At 33.2% G+C, this 20,682-nt stretch overlaps 1 protein-coding gene across 2 annotated transcripts in view; it reads right to left on the bottom strand.

Annotated features, from left to right (window-relative positions):
- Window positions 1–20,600, bottom strand: part of LOC149800572 (AT-rich interactive domain-containing protein 3C-like) — a 59,921-nt gene extending 39,321 nt beyond the window's left edge. For both annotated transcript variants that reach the window (XM_089954517.1, XM_089954518.1), the window contains exons 1-3: window positions 20,410–20,600; window positions 19,303–19,809; window positions 11,787–11,859 (exon numbers count right to left, since the gene is read on the bottom strand). In XM_089954517.1, the coding sequence (XP_089810643.1) occupies window positions 11,787–11,859; window positions 19,303–19,809; window positions 20,410–20,463 (634 nt within the window). In that variant the 5' untranslated portion in view covers window positions 20,464–20,600. The remainder of the gene's footprint in view (window positions 1–11,786; window positions 11,860–19,302; window positions 19,810–20,409) is intronic.
- Window positions 20,601–20,682: the final 82 nt, after the last annotated feature.

Raw genomic sequence — 20,682 nt, 5'->3', positions numbered from 1 at the left:
CTTTGAAATTGCTTAAACAATAATGCCAACTGAGCGGCAAATTTCCCAATTCATATTTGAAGCCACCATCCCCCGTTTATAAATGTATTTAAAATGCAATTTAACATATTTATATTGGTAAAATCCAAACATTTGTAATATTTCTCTGAAAAACTGTGTCCAAAAATGTGCGTTCGGTGAGCGTGCAATATGTAAAACATATATGAAAATCTTTTTCCACATACGCTCAAATTTGATAATTTAAAATAATCTTGATGTATCGTTTATTTTATCATCAAAGTCTAGTAACACGAGAAAAACAAACAAGCACGTTGGTGAACATAGGGCTGAAAGAGATGTGTAACATGAACCACAACAACTTAATGTGACAATTATTCAGCATATTTCAAAATATAACATAAGCTTGTAAAAATAAAGTAGACTGTGAGACAGAAGGCAGAGTACTTCAGTATCAGAAGGCCAGTCGGTCATTAATCGGATTGCAGTTTTAGCTTTCACAGATGAACACCAAATGCCCAAATCTAATGGCAGTCACCCATATTCTACATATGTACCTTAGCACTGGGAGAACGTGCGTTGTACTATCGTTCATATTTCTTTATTTCTGTGAGATCTATTGCCTGCACAAAGCGTGTCTTTCTTTGTTGTTGTTGTTGTTGTGGGGTTTAACGCCATTTTTCAGCACGATAGGCTATACATGGCGGCCAGTATTAATGGTGGAGGAAGAACCCGGAAAACCCCGGAAAGAACCACCGACCCACGAGAAGCTACTGGCAAGCTTTCTCACATGCCCACATTGGCTGAATCTTAGACTCGAACCGCCGCAGACAGAGGTGAGATGGCAGTGATCCGTAACGAAGAGCGCTTTAGACCACTCGGCCACTCGGGGCCCCGCGTGTCTTTCTTTATAAGTGGCATTGGCCCTGGTCTTGAAGCCATAAAACGCATGCTCGTTTAGAAGCTTAAATCCTGGCCTGGAAACCATAATAAGCTAGAAGCTGAGTTTGAACTTGAGATTTTGTCTCGACCAATGTCCAATCACAGTACAACTGAAGATAGGTTTATGATTGACTGATAGTTTAGACTTAATCTCAAAAAAAAAAAAAAAAAAAAAAATAGAATATGAAGATTTACATGTCTGGACGTGTTGCCAGTGAAGCTAGATTAATAGCTACTAACCAAATATCATCTTAAAGCAAAATTCCCTGTAGAGTAGCAGAAACGTAACTGTCCGCTCAGTGAAAGTAGCGAATTGTGTTCCATGACTTTGCAGTATTGAACAATGAACATACCATGTAATTAAACGTTAAGTGTACATTATTGAATGCTTGTTGTGAGAGTTATCATTTCATTTGGGTCACCGCATCATATTTATTGTGTGAAAAAAGCTAAATGGTCAGTAATTGCATTTTGTAGCCATCCTAATAGTAGAATACATAGGTTGGCTGATATTATCAAATATTATAATTTCCATTACATATTGCAACAACCCTAAACTGAGGAGCTCAATATAAAATATAAAAAGTATTAATAAAACTTCCTAAAATAATGTAAAGTGATTTAATATTGAATATGAACAAAAAAAATTATCTTGAGATAATATTTATCTAAATCTTGCACACTTCAAATTTCTGTAACATTGAGTAGCTTTTGGGTCTTGTATCAAATATTTGACTGAAAAAAGTGTCATTGGAACCACCCATGCAAATGCGGGGCATGGAGGGTGGCAGATCTAATGGGCTTCCCCAGGATTATCAAATCAAACAACTTTTTTTTTTACTGGGAGGTTACCCATAATTAAGTTGGGGGTGGTGTGGGGGCAAAGTTTCTTGCTACGCTACTTACTGAATATGACTAACATAAATTAACCTTTAAATTAAAGAAAATATTTGTGATTTCTTTCCAATGCATGTAGGGGTGCAAGAATTAATAAAGCTACGTTATGCTGATTTATTTAAATCGTATATGGAATCATCTCGAATTATCTGAAAATACTTTCGTTGTCTGAGTTTATATGTAGAAAAGAACAATTTTATGAAAAACCATAAAAGAAAATAGGTAAATAAATCGATAGAAGATTTGCGTCTATTTTAGCTCTCTTAAATGGTTGGATGTTTCATCAGGATGGCCAAATAATAGAACTGTAAGTCTAACATGCAGTATCAAATGTCCCCATTAATCTGCAATAGAATCCCCCACGGTGAGCTGCCGTGTTCACCAGTTTTTAGGCCCCCTCATCAATTATCCCTCCTCAGCTGTCTGGTGTTGAGTGGAAACCCAGACTTCTTGTGATCTACCTTCATGTCAGTATTAAACCTCTAAATGTATAGAATAGCTTCTATATATATATATATATATATATATATATATATATATATATATATATATATATATATATATATATATATATATATATATATATATATATATATATTCTTGGTATAATTCGTATTAAAATAATCCAACTTCATCAGCTTTGCTGACAACAATGAAAAACTCAGATTGTAAGCTTTTACTTCTTCGCAATCCAACTATGTTTCATTCAAACTTTAAACGGGTTAGTTTCTCTCTGTAAAAATACACACCAAAAAAAATGATCCTGGCATGAAAGGGGTTAATAATGAACCTATTACACAAATTATGTTGCATAATTAAATAAAATCTAACTTTGATTTTCTTTATTACCACATCTTCCTGCCACTTAGTTAAGTGAGCAATGCATTATTTCTGCTCTGCACATAAGTGGCTGAAAGCTCTCTGCTTAAGTTTTCAATGTTCTTGTATTTATTTTATCCACATGCCTTTATTCCACTGTTGTGTATGCGAGGCATATGGTTCTATGAAAACATATGTTGTTTTTACATTTCCATAAATTCAAAATAAATATTCCCATCATCTTGCATTCTGACAGTGATGGTTTTTATATTCTCATCACTGTAGATGAGAATTAATGAGAAACAGACGAATATACTCTCTAGTCATTGAGGAGAAAAGGTGCTGTACACTCCAAAGGTTTAAAAATGGCAAAACCTTCCCATTAATCATTAGTGTCAGAGGGTCTCGGATGAATTTCATTTAGTACACATCAACTCCCAGTTTAAAGGAATTAGGATTTATTATCTCCGTATTGAATTATACCAACCACATACAACTCTAATAAACGAATATGTGCCAGCGCTAAACAACTGCACTCAGCCATCATAATGACTTTGGCAGCATGACTTTGGAATCCATAAAAAAATGGAATGGGATTGAAAGTAGCACAATATAAGAAGTACGCAATGCATTTATTTGTTTAAAGGTCTAAAGACTACTGTATGGACATATTTACTCATTATCCACAATATTGTTATATACATTTTCATATTAATTTCATTTGGTCAAGTCATGATGCCATGGTCCATGTAGTTATTATGTGTTTAATTTTTGTTCTTGATAGTTTTCAGATTATCTCCAATGTTTAATTAATAAAACTGTTCTTTCAAACTCTCTCTCTCACACACAGACAGATATATATATATATATATATATATATATATATATATATATATATATATATATATATATATATATATATATATATATATATATATATATATATATATATATATATATATATAATGTACTTCGGGTCAACCTCCCATAACAGAAGTATTGGGGAAATAGATTATTTGACAAATCGCATTATTTCATGAAGTAATTGTATCATGATAAAATGAGTATTAGTGTGATCATGCAGAATCTGTATGATTTATATGGGACTGTCTTAAGTTTGCGACAAAATTACAAGCTGTTTCTATTAATACCATTGTGATGACGGCGGATTGTTTGGTTGGCTGAAAACGAAGGAAGACACCTATTTTCAGCGCAGGTAAATCAGCATGGAACTGTAACTTATTTATATTTGCAGTACTTCTGCTTATATGAAACAGACAAGGGATAAGACAAATAAACGCAGCTACTGTATTGTGTGAGCTGAGAGGGTGCTTATCAGTGAAGCGGAGGAACATGAATTACAAGTTGCAACAATATTACATGACGTCTTCGAAATGTTTTGCATAGAGTCACGTGGGCGTTTGGCAACTGTGCGATGGGGGTATATCTGGAATATTAATTTATGCATGTAGTAATCTTTGATTGTATTGTTCTGAAGTTTTAATTCTCTGTTGGACTAATCAAGTGGAGACAATCAAATCAGAAATCGGAAAGGTTCCGCTGTAGAACTGTGTGGTTTGCATGGAGTTTTATTGTTTTACAGAAAAATAATGATTCGGTTTTCCTCGCTGGTAATTTTTTTATTAAGAAATCTTGTATATCTTAGGTATTATGTACAAAACTTGTGATTACGTTTATTTTGGCCTATGACTGATGGACGTTGTTTGAGTTATAGAGTATACATTTTGGCCTATGATTGATGGAAGTTGTTTGAGTTACAGAGTATACATTTTGGCTTATGACTGATGGACGTTGTTTCAGTTAGAGTATACATTTTGGCCTATGACTGATGGACGTTGTTTCAGTTGCAGAGTATACATTTTGGCTTATGACTGATGGACGTTGTTTCAGTTACAGAGTATACATTTTGGCTTATGACTGATGGACGTTGTTTCAGTTACAGAGTATACATTTTGGCCTATGACTGATGGACGTTGTTTGAGTTACAGAGTATACATTTTGGACCGTCAGAAGACTGCTATCTCTGGTCATTTTCAATTCTGGGCTTCACAGATAAATGGTGAGGTTTAGGTTTGTGGCTTTGTGGGTTTAACGCCATTTTCAGCACAACATAGGCCATACATGGCGGCCAGTGAAAGACCAATAACCAACGGGAAGCCACAAGCAAGCTAACTCATATACCCACGTTAGATGAGCTAAGACTTGAATCCACATAGAGAGAGAGATGAGAGTTCGGTGATCGGTAACGGCGAGCACAGAGGATCAAAATTTAAGATCGGCATCTTCCTTCATTGCATTGTTATGACATATCATCTTACATGATTTTTTTTTCCTCAGTAAATTCACAATTTATGAACGAACAAATTCTTAAAATGTAAAAGCATATTACATTGCAGAATAAACCAAAGATCAAACAAAAAATCATGTATGTATCAGTTAGATGGAAAACTGCTAAACAATAATATGAAATGTTGACAATGCCATTTTAAATAGCATCCCCTATGCCAATGTGTTATATCTATCTATTCAAGAGTAAGGCCTTCTTGATCCAAGTCATTATAAATGTTTCTGGCAAGTCTGTAAGAAATGCAAATACCATTCTTCTCAATATGTACTTCTCTAATCTAATTATTTGTCAGGGAGAGGCCAGATGAAATACCAATCAGAATTGTTTCATCTGTGCCGAAATTCCTGGCGCAGCATTAAGAATCAGATTTCTGGACGCGATTCCTAAATTTTGATGTGGTATTTAAGCATATCGTTGAACACGGCATACTTCATTAGCTGTCTTTGATACGTCGCAGTCAAACTCTGACGAAATTAAAGGGTCAGTCATTCAGACAAGTTATTGAAAACAGATTACAACAACCTGAGTACCATCTCATTAATTTTGCAACCTTTATGCAGTGCAGTACTAATAAAACTAAGACAACCTGGATTAACTAGCAAATGCATGGACAAGAAACACAATAGCGTTAGGGAGGCCTCGAGAAGCGTTTATTCGAAAGTCTTTCCAAGAAAAACAAGTACATTTCTCTAGATCATGCGATTATACAATTGTTTTTAATTCACGGTTTTATATATATATATGCTATATCTTTTTTTTAAGGGCTGTATTAGCTGCATGTCAGCTTGCTCTGTTTATACAGTGGTGGTTATTATGACCTATGTTTAATTAACCTAAATTTGATACATTTGGAGTATCAGTCGTTGACGAAAAGTATTGGGTCAAATAAACACATTTTAGTGCCCATGATTAAATGCTTATTAACTTAATCCAGACCCGATTTTAAAGAGAAGAAATATATCAGCTGAGTAAGTCAAAAATTGGCAGTGGATCCTCAATTCATTGACTAACAATTTTCTCAAAAATTGTTGCTTTTTTTTTAAGATCAATTGTGATTGTCCTTAATTTTCCAAAGCTCTTAAGAATGCCAATTAATTCTTCAATTAAATTCTTAAGTTGTAAGAAGTTTAATAACTTTGTGAAATGTACGATAACTCTGATGCTGCCTAAAATAGAAACAGTACAATGATTCAGAATGAGAAAACATGGCTGAACATTTAACAAATGCATTGTAAATGAATAATTGCCTAATGACTCCATTCGAATGGATAAGAATCTCCTACAACAATCATATAGGTTAGTTTGCCAGGACTCTAGAGAGACGACTAGTACCTTGGGAGATTGCAAATAAAATATTCCTTTTGGGAACTTGGAGCAGAAACATGAATCAAACTGTATAATTTTCCCTGTTTCTTTCTGCATCCCATGTGATAAGTATTATATAAAAAAAAAAAAACAGTGTTCTCTTTGATCATGAATTTATCTCCCTTCCTTCATGTTGCATATTTCTAGAAATCGGGCTATAATACTCTGATATCTCTTTGTTACAGAGGTATATAAACTAAAATTTAATTTATGTGCATTTTCTAGATTTTCTGCCAGTAATCCTGCCTTAAGTTGTGTGTGAGGCCCGTCTTTATCTGGACGCTACTATCTCTCAGAGTCTCCCTTTTCCTGTATGTCTTTACAACTAGACAAGTAATTCCGTTTAGTATCAAACAATATTATAGATAACTGCAAGTGATGACTGAATCTAGGGGCACCACCATGACTTCAAACCATTATCTGACACATGCTGTCAGAGGCGGGCTATTCAAGCCTTTCTCATAAGATTGCCCCTCTGATAAAGCGCCATGCAAGACACACACACACAGAATTAAATATTTATTGAGAAAGATATCAAGGGGTGAGAGTATCTAAGGGCGTAAAAAAGAAAATGAAACTACCATAGATATTAAGATGAAAATACAAACGAATCACAGCTTTTTGAAGACAATACTTTCCCAATGCTGGAGTATATTTGAACTTTGGACAAAGCCGTCTGATTCACAAAGCGATATTATTTTTTGCTTACCAAGTACACACGTTCACTGAAGGGGACAGGGGTTACTTTTTTGTCTCATTGTGCACATTGATGACATCTCCTGATTAATGATTAGAATTATACAAGACAGATGTTATCTGTATTTAATTCACTCGAGACTTGACACAGTTTAATTTTACACATCTAAAAGTATGCCATCCAATGTCTGTGCAACACCAAATCTTACAAGAACAAAAGTTATCAAGTATTGTCAACAACAATCAAGCTGAACTTGATTTCATTTTAATATTCATGATGTAGATTCTAGTTTAAATAAAAGACAATTAATAATCTGGTCTTGTAAGAGAAGAAAACAATGCCTCTATTTAACGCCGGTTTAAAACGAACATTTATGTTAGTTCATATGGTATAACTGAAGCTAGAAACAGAGCCAAGATGTATCACAAAATGAGAAGCCGGCATTAATAGCTGATAATATCTTCTTTCATCTGATTGAATTGAGTGACACATCTTTTTAGAAAAGATAATCTTGTTTACCAAATTATTTATGACTAGAATTTTCTTTGTCTCCAGCAGTTGGAGAAAAAAATCTATTCTGCTGATCTTAGATAGTGCGTGATAATTTTCAGCTGCTACAACAGTTGCAATACGAGTAAATGACGATATGGCTTTGGTTTCACTTAAATTCACAAAACGTACTTCGGATTCGGGTTTCACTTAAATTCACAAAACGTACTTCGGATTCGGGTTTCACTTAAATTCACAAAACGTACTTCGGATTCGGGTTTCCGTTATCTTGCATGTAATACTCCAAATACACTGTCAACAGTTTTTGTCAGAGAAAGACGTAGGGTAAAGGATGAAGAAGAAAATAACTTTGAAGTTTTACAAATATACAAATGGAAACCGTTTTAATCTTCAGAGAAAAGGTCAGAGGAATTCCTAAAATTTTATATTAGAATTAAAATTTCATCACATATAAGGCAAGAACCTTAAAGGAGAATTCAATGTTTTATGACTGTATTTTAATCCCTCATGCATCATGGATGTTCAGTTAATTAAAAAAATTATCGCCAATCAAGCAGTAAAAAAGATTTTTTAAAAATATTTTGAAATTTGAGACACATATTTAGATATGCAATTAAAAACTGTAGCCTGATTCTTTCGTATTCGGTATAACATAATGATAATTTGACAATCTCTTGCATTGGTAACAGAAAGCATATTTCAAACTCAAAGTATTATAAAAGTTGTTTACATTAATCCAAAAGAAAGAAGAAAAAAAGAAAATTACTCATATTGTCGTTTAGACAGACTTAAACGTTTATATAGAGAAAAAAAATCTGATATGAGTGAAAATACAAGTTATTGTCTTCCTTTATTTGCAAAAAGGTCAAAACGTTTTTAAAACTGGATTATCCTTCATTAGATCCGTTACTGGCCAGCAGGTCCACTGATCCAAGTGTTTGTTAAAGGGGACCTTCTACTAGCGTGTCATTACAAAGTCAAATAAGTTTGTATTGGTAATATTGTTTTGTTATTCTGATATTTGATATTCCGGGTATGCTGTTGGTTAGGTACGGATATTCAAACACCTAACCAAATGTACGCAATATATATATATATATATATATATATATATATAATATATATATATATATATATATATATATATATATATATATATATATATATATATATATATATGGCTATTATTAGCAGCCTTCCCATTCCCAGTGGACTTTAGGATTCATAACACACATACCAAGAAAAGAAAGCAATTACATTTGTTTTGCAAACGTTAATGAGAACGTGAACTACTAGCTAGAAATGTATCTTTTCTGTACGTGTGGGCATTGAAGTTGTTATTTGCAAATTGAAAGGACAAACACATTATTGTCACCCATTTTTACCTACCTATATACAAGCACTTTCAGTGCGTTGCATTAAATCATATTTATCGGGTATTTAATTAGTCTTGGCAAATTAACTGAACTTTTTCTAATTCACTGCATTAACGCTCTGTCAAATTTCAACAGAAAATGCAACATGACAAAAAAAAAGCATGGTTTGCATTGTGTTATTATATTTTGTCGAGTACTTTCCTCTATGCCTGGCTGATTCAACTTAAATGATATGTATGCCCTCTACTCCCTTGTGGCGCCAAGTTTGCAATGTAAATGATCTTTTATCAATAATGTAAAAAAATGTACTATCTTGGGGCTATCTCGATTTTAAATTATCCTTTAATATCAATAATAATTGGAGGGTCACTGTTAAACTACTGTTCGATTCTCGATGCGGAACAGTTCACAATCATTAGAACAAATCATTTTAAACGTCCATTAAAAGTCAAATTTAGGTGTTTAATTTATACATCAAATATATGTCGGGCTGAGTGAGTGCATGATATACATGTTAGTTTTGCACCAATGTTTAGCTTCAAAACTGCTACAAAATAAAGGCGTTTAAGTCTTTATATTACTTGAACAAGAAAGATTTCAGATCGTAACTTTTGCGTTCGTTTGGTTATTAAATCAAAGAAACGACAAGAGTGTCAGACTGGTTAATAACTAAATAATAAAAACGAGTGCAATGTATCACATAAAAATATCAACAGTAAATACTATATTTTAAGACAGAAATATCCAGTTCCTTTGATATTCTGCGCATTTGAGTAAATTTTACTTTTCGTGAAGAAAAAAAAACCTGATAAATTCTGAACGAACTGGGTTGAAAAGATATAATCTACTATATAATTTCACAAGCAAGAATGATCAAATAAAACTGCATTAAAGTGTCATAAAAAAAGTCAAGTTAAAACGACTACATGAAAGGAAATTTCATAGTCTATCAAATGAAATCAAAGCAAATATTCAAAACTGAAAAGCAACATCACTGGAATGATATCAACATTTTAAAAATAGTTTAAGAGACTATAACACAAATATATTTGCAAAGTTTAGCACAACTGAATTAATATCATTCATTTTAAAGAAGATGCAATTATATAATGGGTATGTTACCATTAAATAAAATGAAAGATAGCCCATTAGGACATGACACAAAAACGAAGTTTGTGTTGTGGGTTTACTCCATTTATTTTCCAGCATGGTGGCTTATTTGTTGGCGGAAGAGCCAGGGAAAAACCATGATCCACGGGAAGCTACTGTCAAGCTTTATCGCATACCCGCGTTGGGCGAACCGAGACTCGAACCATAGCGGAATTAGTCAGACGTTAGTGATGTGTAACGGTATCAACATACACATGAACAATTGCAGGTTAAAGAAAATTGGAGGTGAGAAACATGATGGAGATGTAGGGAATGTCCCTAAGTGAGATGTAGTGTGTGTCCCTAAGTGAGATGTAGTGTGTGTCCCTAAGTGAGATGTAGGGTATGTCCGTAAGTGAGATGTAGTGTGTGTCCCTAAGTGAGATGTAGGGTATGTCCCTAAGTGAGATGTAGTGTGTGTCCCTAAGTGAGATGTAGGGTATGTCCTTAAGTGAGATGTAGGGAATGTCCCTAAGTGAGATGTAGGGTATGTCCCTAAGTGAGATGTAGGGTATGTCCTTAAGTGAGATGTAGGGTATGTCCCTAAGTGAGATGTAGGGTATGTCCTTAAGTGAGATGTAGGGTATGTCCTTAAGTGAGATGTAGGGTATGTCCCTAAGTGAGATGTTTAAAATTTTAATAAAGAAACTTTCAAGATTATCCTATTAATAAATGAATAAATTGACTGACTTTTTCTAAGCTCAACTTAGAATGAATGGTTACGTTAAGTGAGACACTTTTTAAAGACCCTGACAGACAAAAAAAATGAAGGCTTATATATATATGTGTATTTTTTTTAGGATTAATTTAAAATTAAGCACAAATCGTTACCATTACAAACAAAAGATGTAGATATTTAATTTGTACCTGATACTTTGATTTTTATAGTTTATTTTAAACACACTGTGCAGATAATTAATAGCACAACTTACATTAATTACAAGTATCAGGTAGGTTAAACTAACTAACTTCACATATATATATATATATATATATATATATATATATATATATATATATATATATATATATATATATATATATATATATATATATATATATATATATATATATATATATATATATATATATATATATATATATATGCGCTTGGGTCTACTGAGACCAGCAATACATAGGTACAATCCACAAAGCACGTGTATTATGGGTATACAATGTAAAAGGTACAGTACAAGTTGACATACATTGCATATCACCGGTGTTTTGTTTTTAAGCGGGTGGGGGGCTTTATTCTTACTACCACCGTTTCTTTGTGTGATAAAATAATAACATTTTGAATCGTCTTAAGTTGTGTGCTGTGCTAACGTTCATGCGTACCTGTATCGAATACTTGTTGCCTGTATGACCGAATTATAAACAATTTACAAAATGGAATATTTTCTTGGGACAAATAAAAGCTAGAAAAAGTACATTCAAAATATCAACATTATGTCTTATCTGGTGAAATAAAAGAGTTGACGACCGTAAACTAAAGAGCACACACTTATTATCTTCCTTAATGAAATAGTCGTAGAATTCTATCCCATGTGGATCTTTGTAGAATGCTATCCAATATGTATCTTTTTAGGATAAAGATAAATGTAATTTACATATTTTAAAAATTAAATGTGCAAATATGACAATAAAATAAGTATAAATAACCTACCTCTTTTTTGCATAAATTGGAATAAGTCATCTAGAAATTCTCTCCTCTTGGGATCGTCATTTATTTCATACAACTAGAAAGAAAACAAAAAGGAATGCAAATGTATATAATGTGCCCAATAACCCGATACAGCATTTAGTTTCTTAAGACATACACACACAAACACATACACGTACACGTGTCAGCACTTCGCAGTTTAAATCATATTATTCCTCAGATTTACGTTTTTGCGGGTAATAATTTAGAGCATTTTTTTATGTGACCCAAAGTTTTTGAAACCTTATTTATTGATTAATTAACTTGTCTTTTTTTTAATGCTATTCAGCATCATTTCCGCCAACAATCGCATTTTTACGTCATCACACGGAAAAAGTGTGTGTGTTACTTGTACTTGGTCTCCATTGCTGCAGCGAATCTAGTTCTCAAACGTTTGCACCATAAAATCTCTGAGTTCACAATAAATATTGTTTTATTTATATGTTTGTTTTTGTTTGATTAGCTTTCACGAGGTAATTTGATTACAAATAAACAGAAACCATCAAGCATAATATGATAGGTATTCTACAGGAAAAAGAGTTGTAATAGCTGAAATTTAAATTTTAAAAAATCCACATTGAATTCCAAGTCGACAGCCAACTCAAAATTGTTTTCAAATTTAGCGCAGTATCCTGACGATGATTGCCCTGTACTGTATGCTGTGAGAATTTAATATATACGTGCAAGAAACCATTTCAACTTCACGGAAAAAGAAACAACATATGTAGTTCATGCAACGGTAGAAAGGTAGAAAGACACAAGTATGGATACATTTGGGGTTTAATTTTGAAAATTTTTGAACATGACATGGTTTCTGAAAACCTAGTTATACAAAAACTTGAATATATTTAATCAGCTATTGTTTATCCCAGAAGTAAAATTATACTTTTCACTATAAATCCCAAATTACAATTGACACAGAATCAAATATAAGCTAAGACTCGTGGCAAACAAAGTTTTTGTGAAATTTGTCTTTGATATGAACCGTCAATTAAATTAACTATGACAAGGTTCTGTGAATATAGCTAAATTAAAACTGTCTCTCTCGTTTAATCAGTTTGTATATATTTAATCGGCTTGTATCTGTTTGGAAGTAATAGCACACTTTACATTGTAAGTCCCACTGTAAGTACCAATGACATGGAATCCAACACAAACAGGGATTTAGTAGATAAAAAGCCTATCAGGTGGCACATCGAATTTGTACGAAATCTGTCTTTTATATCTGCCGTCAATTTGTCAGCGCCACTGAGGTGGAGAGAGGTCAATTGTTAAAGAGCACGCAGTGTTGATCAGCCCTTATATCCGATATGCCCAACACTTCGTCAAGTTTTATCTAGTGTTAAAGCTGAACTGAGGTATGGCGTGCTTAATTACTCTTGTAACTTATACAAGACCACCTATGCATGTCACTACAGTTGTCGATTTTGTTCTGAATACACTTTACACATTCTCCAATAGTCCATCATATATGTGATACTTTTAATTTTATTGTATTTACGTTACTTCAAAATAATAATAAACTTCTAAACTGAGATAAAAGAAGCAAAATTAAATTTTATGCTAATGAGGATTTGTACTAATTGTGTCACCTCAATACATAAAGAGTATGGTTTGCTGTATTATTATTATTATTATTATTATTATTATTATTATTATTATTATTATTATTATGTACTTTAATATTCACATCATCAGTAAAGCTTATAATGAATATCATACAAAACTAGTATTTTTAGTATATTGGTCATTTTATGGGCTAGTGGGAGCTAAGTGTTTTTCTGATGGAGATCCTGCGGCAGCAGAGCTGGGTTGGTTTGGGCGGGTATCGAACCTGCGATCCATGGATTTTTAGCCGTCGCACTAACAGCTGAGCTACTGCATCTTTCTCATTCAAACGCACTTCAAAGAGCGAGATTGTTTTTAAATTCATCTTCAATATCAACTTCACATTTGCTTATAAGCCTAACTTGGTATGACTTAAAACGAGTGTCGTTAGATCCTTGAAGTGTCCTTTAGGTAAAAAGCTTTAAAGCGGATTTCGCCCAACAAACCAATTTTTTAAAAAAATTTTAATGCATACCAGATACAGTCTTTGAACTGATTAAGCAATTCGGGTCAACATATAAAGATGAAATGTCAGAAAAGTTAAATAAGTGATCTAGTAATTTACCTATAACATCACATAAGTGCTTATAGGAATGTTAAAGAAAACAGACTCAGTGAAATTTCTCTCAAGCGGTCCCTCTGTAACCCGGTTTCGTCTCTAGACCGGCCACATATCGTCTTTTCACGCATATATATCGGATCGAACTGAAAAACTGCATTGACACAGATCTGCCATAATATGATGTCCATGCAGTTTGCAAGCAATAATCATTAGAGCAAACAACAACGACCCTGATCTGCCTCCTGATTATGTTTGCTGCTGGAATCGACTTAAAAGCATGTATAATGAATGGTACATGCATTTGGTCCCTATGAATAGATCCAATACATAAGTAAACCTTTGTATACTGGTCACCTCTGCTAGCTCCAATTCTTTTAGTGGTTTGTGGTTTTGTGGGTTTAACTCCATTTTCAAGCACATTATAGGCTATATGACTTGCTGTATATTTGGTAGAGGAAGAACCATTGAAAATCAGGGGAAAAACCAGCGACCCATGGGAAGCTACTGGCAAGGTTTCTCACATATCCACATTGGTCGAACTCGAGACTCGAACCCATGCAGACATAACTGAGAAGTCAGTGATCTGTAAAGCAGGGACGTCATGGGGAGGAAGGGTCATCCCCCACCCCCCATTTGCATGTGCTGTAAAATGTAAAAATGGTGTTGCCTATATATGAAAATTAACAAGCCCGTCAAGTTTTGCCGCCCCCCCCCCCCCGAAAAAACGTTGAAATGACGTCCCTGCTGTAAAGGCGTGCGCCATAGACCACTCGGACGCTCGAAAGTACCAGCATTATTAGGCTTAGGACGATTTACCGTAGACGCGTGACCTTGTCTGGGGGTCAGGTGCTGTTTAAGGAAGTTACACGATACATTTTGCCTCAAAAGCAACGTTTCTTTTCCACAGCATCAAATAAATGATATCTAACATGCAAGGCTGTAAGAGCGGATTTCGACACGGGGGTGGGTGTGTGTGTGTACTAATTCACCCCCCCTAAGGTAATAAATCACTGTGTACACTAAATATTTGCATTATCTGATCTTTTTATGCATGTGCAAAATTACTCATGGGCTGAGAATCCAAAACAGTGTATTTTCCAGTTTGTTATATGAATCTCATTGAACTTAACGTTTTTCTTCCAAAAAGTCCAACAGGTAGGTGAGTTTTGATGCGAACAAATCAATAAAATGAAGATGAACACGCATCAAATTAATATCAGTTTTACAAACTGAAAAGAAGTTTATGAAAATATCGATGTAAATTTACATTTTGTCTTTAGATCTTTTAACATAGGACCATTTAATTTCCGATGTTTTGAGAACAAATTTTGAAAAATTATTGGGCAGATTTTTCATACTATTTATCCCCAAACACGGATGAAAATTAAATAGAGAACATAAAAGTGGCAATTCAACTTCTTTTTTCTGAAGAAGCTATTTTAGATTTAAATTCAGTTGTTTTTATTAAATATCTGCAGTATTTCAGGTCTGAAATACAGATAAAAGATAAGAAATTAACAAAACACTAATCTTGTTCGCAGTCTGAAGAAAGTTCATTTAATATGAAATCATCAAGTAAATGCTATCTCTTTCTTCCAGGGAACGAATTGCTTGAAAGCGTAATGTATCGTGATAACAAACATGTAACTTTCATGTTTCTAAATGGCGTAAACAACTATACTTGTTTAGATTACTAATAAAAGACTATGCAGTATTTAAGAACTAAACACAGTATATAGTCGCAGGTAACGAAGACTCTAGTCTGACATCGCATAAGGTGTCGGGCAGATCATGGTTTATGTTTCTTATACTGATTAAGGCTAACAAACTGCAGATACCCATATCGGCCGGTGCATTATGGGGCCTTATCGCTAGGTCTATGCAACTTGCAGTTAGACTCCTCCTATAAGCGAATACATACGGAATATTATATTATGTATCTGTAAATTTGTGATAGAAATAACACACTACAGAACAATTTCATTAAAATTACTGTAATTCAAAGACCCATTACAGACGGTATGTATTCAGAAATTATTGCTCAGTTTGTTCCAAAATTGCAATAATTTCTTCTTTTCTACAGTCAGTAGACAATGTACTTTTGTTCATTGTTTTTATTATTAAGGAAAACGTATGGTGATCCAGGAATTTGTTAAGGCTAAGATTTGTCAATGTCTTCGACAATGGTCATCTACATACTTTGTATTCAAGAAATATACAGTTATTTTAACATTACAAATTCTTTTATTTTCTTGCGAAACAATGTTAGTTACCATATATTAATAAGGTATTTTTTAAAGTTGGGACTTATATGTGGATAAATGGATTATAGTATACGAAGATGAGTTTAATTAATTAAATACAAATGCATTACCTATGGATAGGTAATTTAATAAAAACTAATATTTTTAACTTACGGATCACCCCTTCTTTCAATTTAAAAGAAATTTTAATCAACTAAGACAAACAAATCTTGAATATATTCTGCAATATATTGACCAATTTTTCTTCTTTTCAGAGCTGAATTGATCTCACTCCAAAGAGTATAACGATCTAAAACAAAATAATTTCACAGATAAATTTGTCAGAATGCCTTTAGAAAAATAACTTTTAAACTTTACAGCTGTTAGAAAATCTTTAGGAATGGTAATCATCTTTTAACCTTGATTTTCAAAATAGGAACGAATTGATACAGGTTATAAGCATTATCATTAATCAATAAGGGTCATATTTTATATATATATATATATATATATATATCTATATAATGAAAAGTACCTAACAATGTTCTGGTTGAAAAGATACAACCATAAAATCTCGATCGGTTTAATGTACTCCAGTGTCCTTGCTCTAAAGGCCAAATATCAACGATTTGGACCTCACCCATAGAAATTTATTTCACTTGAAATTTAATACGTCAATATCCATATTTACCTGGGTATTTTAATTTATATAAAATGTATAAGGTTTATCCTCTTTGATGTTTAATAGCACTCACATTGTGACTTTTCTACTCACGGAAGCTTAAGTTTTTGTTTGAAAGATCCAATAATTCTAATGACGTTCTGATTTTTAATTGGAATTTTTTTAATCAGGTACATCTAACATTTATCAAGACGAAATAAATGAATTTTCTATTAATTCTCTCAAATAATTCTTTGATTTGATACAAAAGAGAGGAAACTGGGTGGCAAGTTTTGAGCTCACTGACCATAAAGAATAAAAGATCTGGTATTTAATAGAAATCCAAATTGACACAGAGGACTCTTGATCTGTAATGAAAATTTGAAGATGTCCACTTGTCGTCTTTGGCCCTATTACAGTCCAATTAGAGATGAAAATGAAATAACACAGATTGAAATTAAAATTCTTGTTTATATTATATTACTTACATGTATGACATGCTGACGTCAAAACTTTGTACGAAAATTCTGAGGTAAACGAAGTAGCGAAAAAAGCAAGAAGTTCTAAATAGCTCTACCGAGTTTCATAAAATGATCTACCTAACTCGTTTTTAAACACGTTGCATCGCTTTCCAATACAGGTACAATGAGATTTCAACTGCGCACGTACGTGTGTATGTATGTATGTATGTATGTATGTATGTATGTATGTATGTATGTATGTATGTATGTATGTATGTATGTATGTATATGTGTGTGTGTAAGTCGAACTTCGAGGTGAAATGAGAACAACAACAGAAGCTATAGCTAGTTATTTTTAAAATGTAGTATTTATGTTACATTTGTGTAAAAGCAAAAACACACTATTAATTGATACACATCTGATAAAGATAAAACCCACTGCTTGATTCCAAAGTCAGCGCTGACCTTTTATCTCTCAATTTTATTCAAATACCCTCCTCCGCCTTTTAATTTGGTGGACTATATATTTACATTTAACTGAAGGGTTTATCATCCCAAAGTTATATCAAGTATTTTTGTTGTTGTTTTATTTTTGTTTTTCAGAAAGAAACTTGCAATTTGCACTATAAAGTCAGGATTGCGTTGACGTGATGATTAACATACATACATACATACATACATACATACATACATACATACATACATACATACATACATACATACATACATACATACATTCGTACGTACGTACATACATACATCGAAATCATACGGATTAATTTCCTGAAATCAAGATCGTTACATACAAAAAATTGCAAAAAACAAGCTAACAATAAAGAAATCAAAAATTAAAAATTAAGCAGAAAAATAAATACATTTAAGAAGATCCCATGTACAGTGAGAATGAATGAAGAGAGGAAAGAAGGGAAGATAAATTTTAATTAAAGAAGTTGTGGATAATTTTTTATAAAATTTAAAAAGAAAGATAAAAAAATGGACTTCTTTAGTGTTGCATGTGTTATAATTACAATCCCAATAATCGAGAAGTGTGTGTCCTGCAATTTTTTCAACGATGGCTAAAATGAGTATTTCGTTCATTCACTCTCAGCGACATAGCTGCCCAGATAGGATTGCAGTGACGGTACAAACAGGTTATGAAAGTAAAACCTTCAATATTTCATATCAGCCCCCAGGCTAAGAAATGACTTTTCAACGGATAGTATGCCTTCTATGGTACTTAGATGTCGTTTTCTTTGATAAATTATTGGCAAAGTAAACAAGCCATGGCAATAGTCGTTAGTTTCAATGACGGTTGATATAACATTAAATTTCTGTGATAAATTGCGGTTTGGGGACTGTCTACGCCAAATTATTGTCGGATGAGACGAAATTGCGTAATGCAATGGGAGTTTATCGCTGATAAGAAAGATATCAGCGCTCGTGCATTGTAAATTGAATAACTGATCTTGAGTAATGACTGGTCTGTTCTTTGTGGACATTTTGATGATAATTTTCCATGTGTCAACCTCCACATCCAAATCTTAGAAAGTCGTTATTCATACTGTTTTGATTGCAGATCTTTCATTTAAGCTTTCTTACCATTACGCTTGTGTAAAAGCAGTCACATTTGTATTTTAAGGACGTTAATTTATTACATTGGCTTAAGCATACATTTAAATGCAATGGTAGTATTATATGAAAATGAAATATAAAGAAAAGAGAAATAAGAGTAATTTGTTACCACATAGGGATTTATGATCACGTATGAAAGAAGCTGTAAAAAAAACTTTTGTAAATCCTTATTTTATTAATGTTACGTAAAATGTTCCACTTTTTAAAAAAGAAAATGTTTATCTATTGACTGAAATATGAATCTATACTATTTTCTTTCCTTCGTTTTTTAGTTTCCTTCTTTCTATATCTATAAAACAAGAAAATTAAATACCTGCTTAAACTGTTCCTCAAAAGTCCAGTGATGAGCTGGTCCCTCTGTAGGACTTTGAGACGGACTAGTGCTTGTTGGGGAATGGGACCTTGGGTACCCGGCGGCAGCGGCTGCTGCTGCTGCTAAATATGCTGAATGATTGAAAAAGTCCAACCTGGGAGGGGCATGGTCCTTTAGGGGCCCATCCCTTACACTACGATGATGATAGTCCTCACGGTCCCGCTCTCTGTCGTGTTTATTAATCCTTAAATCCTGAACTCTTTCGTGCTCTAAAAGCTTTTCATGTAACCGAAGGTCCCTGGCCCTTAATTCCTCGTGCCTGCGGGACAGGGCTTCCTCGTGAGCTTTAAGTTCCCTTTCTATTTCCTCTCTTTCTTCGCGTTCCTGTTGTTTTAATTTTTCATATAACTCCCTATCCGCAGGGTCTAATTTATCCTCCATACTGTCATCAGCACCGTTTTCGCTACCATTGTCCGACACCCCGGATTCATTAACTTCGCCATTCGGCTGAAATTACCAAATAACTGCTATCATAGTTATCATTGAAAATCCAAACAAAGGAAATTTTAAAGGAAAATACAGTTTATGAAGACTATCATTGACAAATGAGAAGAGTTATTTTGATTTTAGGATTGAATTTGAATTCTTTTATGATAAACTTGAGAGAAATTATTAAAATATGTTCTTTTTATAAATTAAATCCTTACTCGAGGAATTACATTTATTTTAAAATTATCTAAAATAATATAATGTACAAAGATTCAACCATAACTGGAAAATCAAAGAAAGTATATAAGGCTAAAATAAATAAATAAATAAATAAATAATAATAATAATAATAATAATGATAATAAAATGACGCCCCCCCCCCCCGTAAAAAATAGTCCACGGAATGAAAAGAAATGTCTTCTCATATATGTCATTATACCTGAAAATTAATTTTCAGACATTTTGTTGAAAGTAGTTTATCAAAGCCTATCATTAGGCAATTTTATAAAATATGTTTTCCAAACCTAATAAGTAAGGCAAGTACATTTAAAAAGATGAAGTCAACAAATGTTTAATAAAATATACGACACATATATAAGATAAACTTTCTCTACTTACAACCGCCTCTCCATCCATACTGTTATCGTCTTTCGACATCGTTAATGTAGGCATGAAGCTCCGGGCGGTGTGTGTATAACTCGTATTGTGATTCGCTTTGATCCTTACCCCCTAAACAGGCGCGAGTCATTTGGTGGCCAATTTGGTTCGCTCAACTTTATCAATAATCCAATCCCATCAACTGAGCCAATTAATTTATTCGGCGTGAAACAAGCACGTGACATATAAAAAAAAAAAAAGAATTGAAAAACATAACCTTTGAACTTCGACCAA

The sequence above is a fragment of the Sinohyriopsis cumingii genome, chromosome 4 (assembly GCF_028554795.1).
Source record: "Sinohyriopsis cumingii isolate HCF-2022 chromosome 4, ASM2855479v2, whole genome shotgun sequence".
NCBI lineage: Eukaryota > Metazoa > Mollusca > Bivalvia > Unionida > Unionidae > Sinohyriopsis > Sinohyriopsis cumingii.
This window is presented reverse-complemented; position numbering and strand designations above follow the sequence as displayed.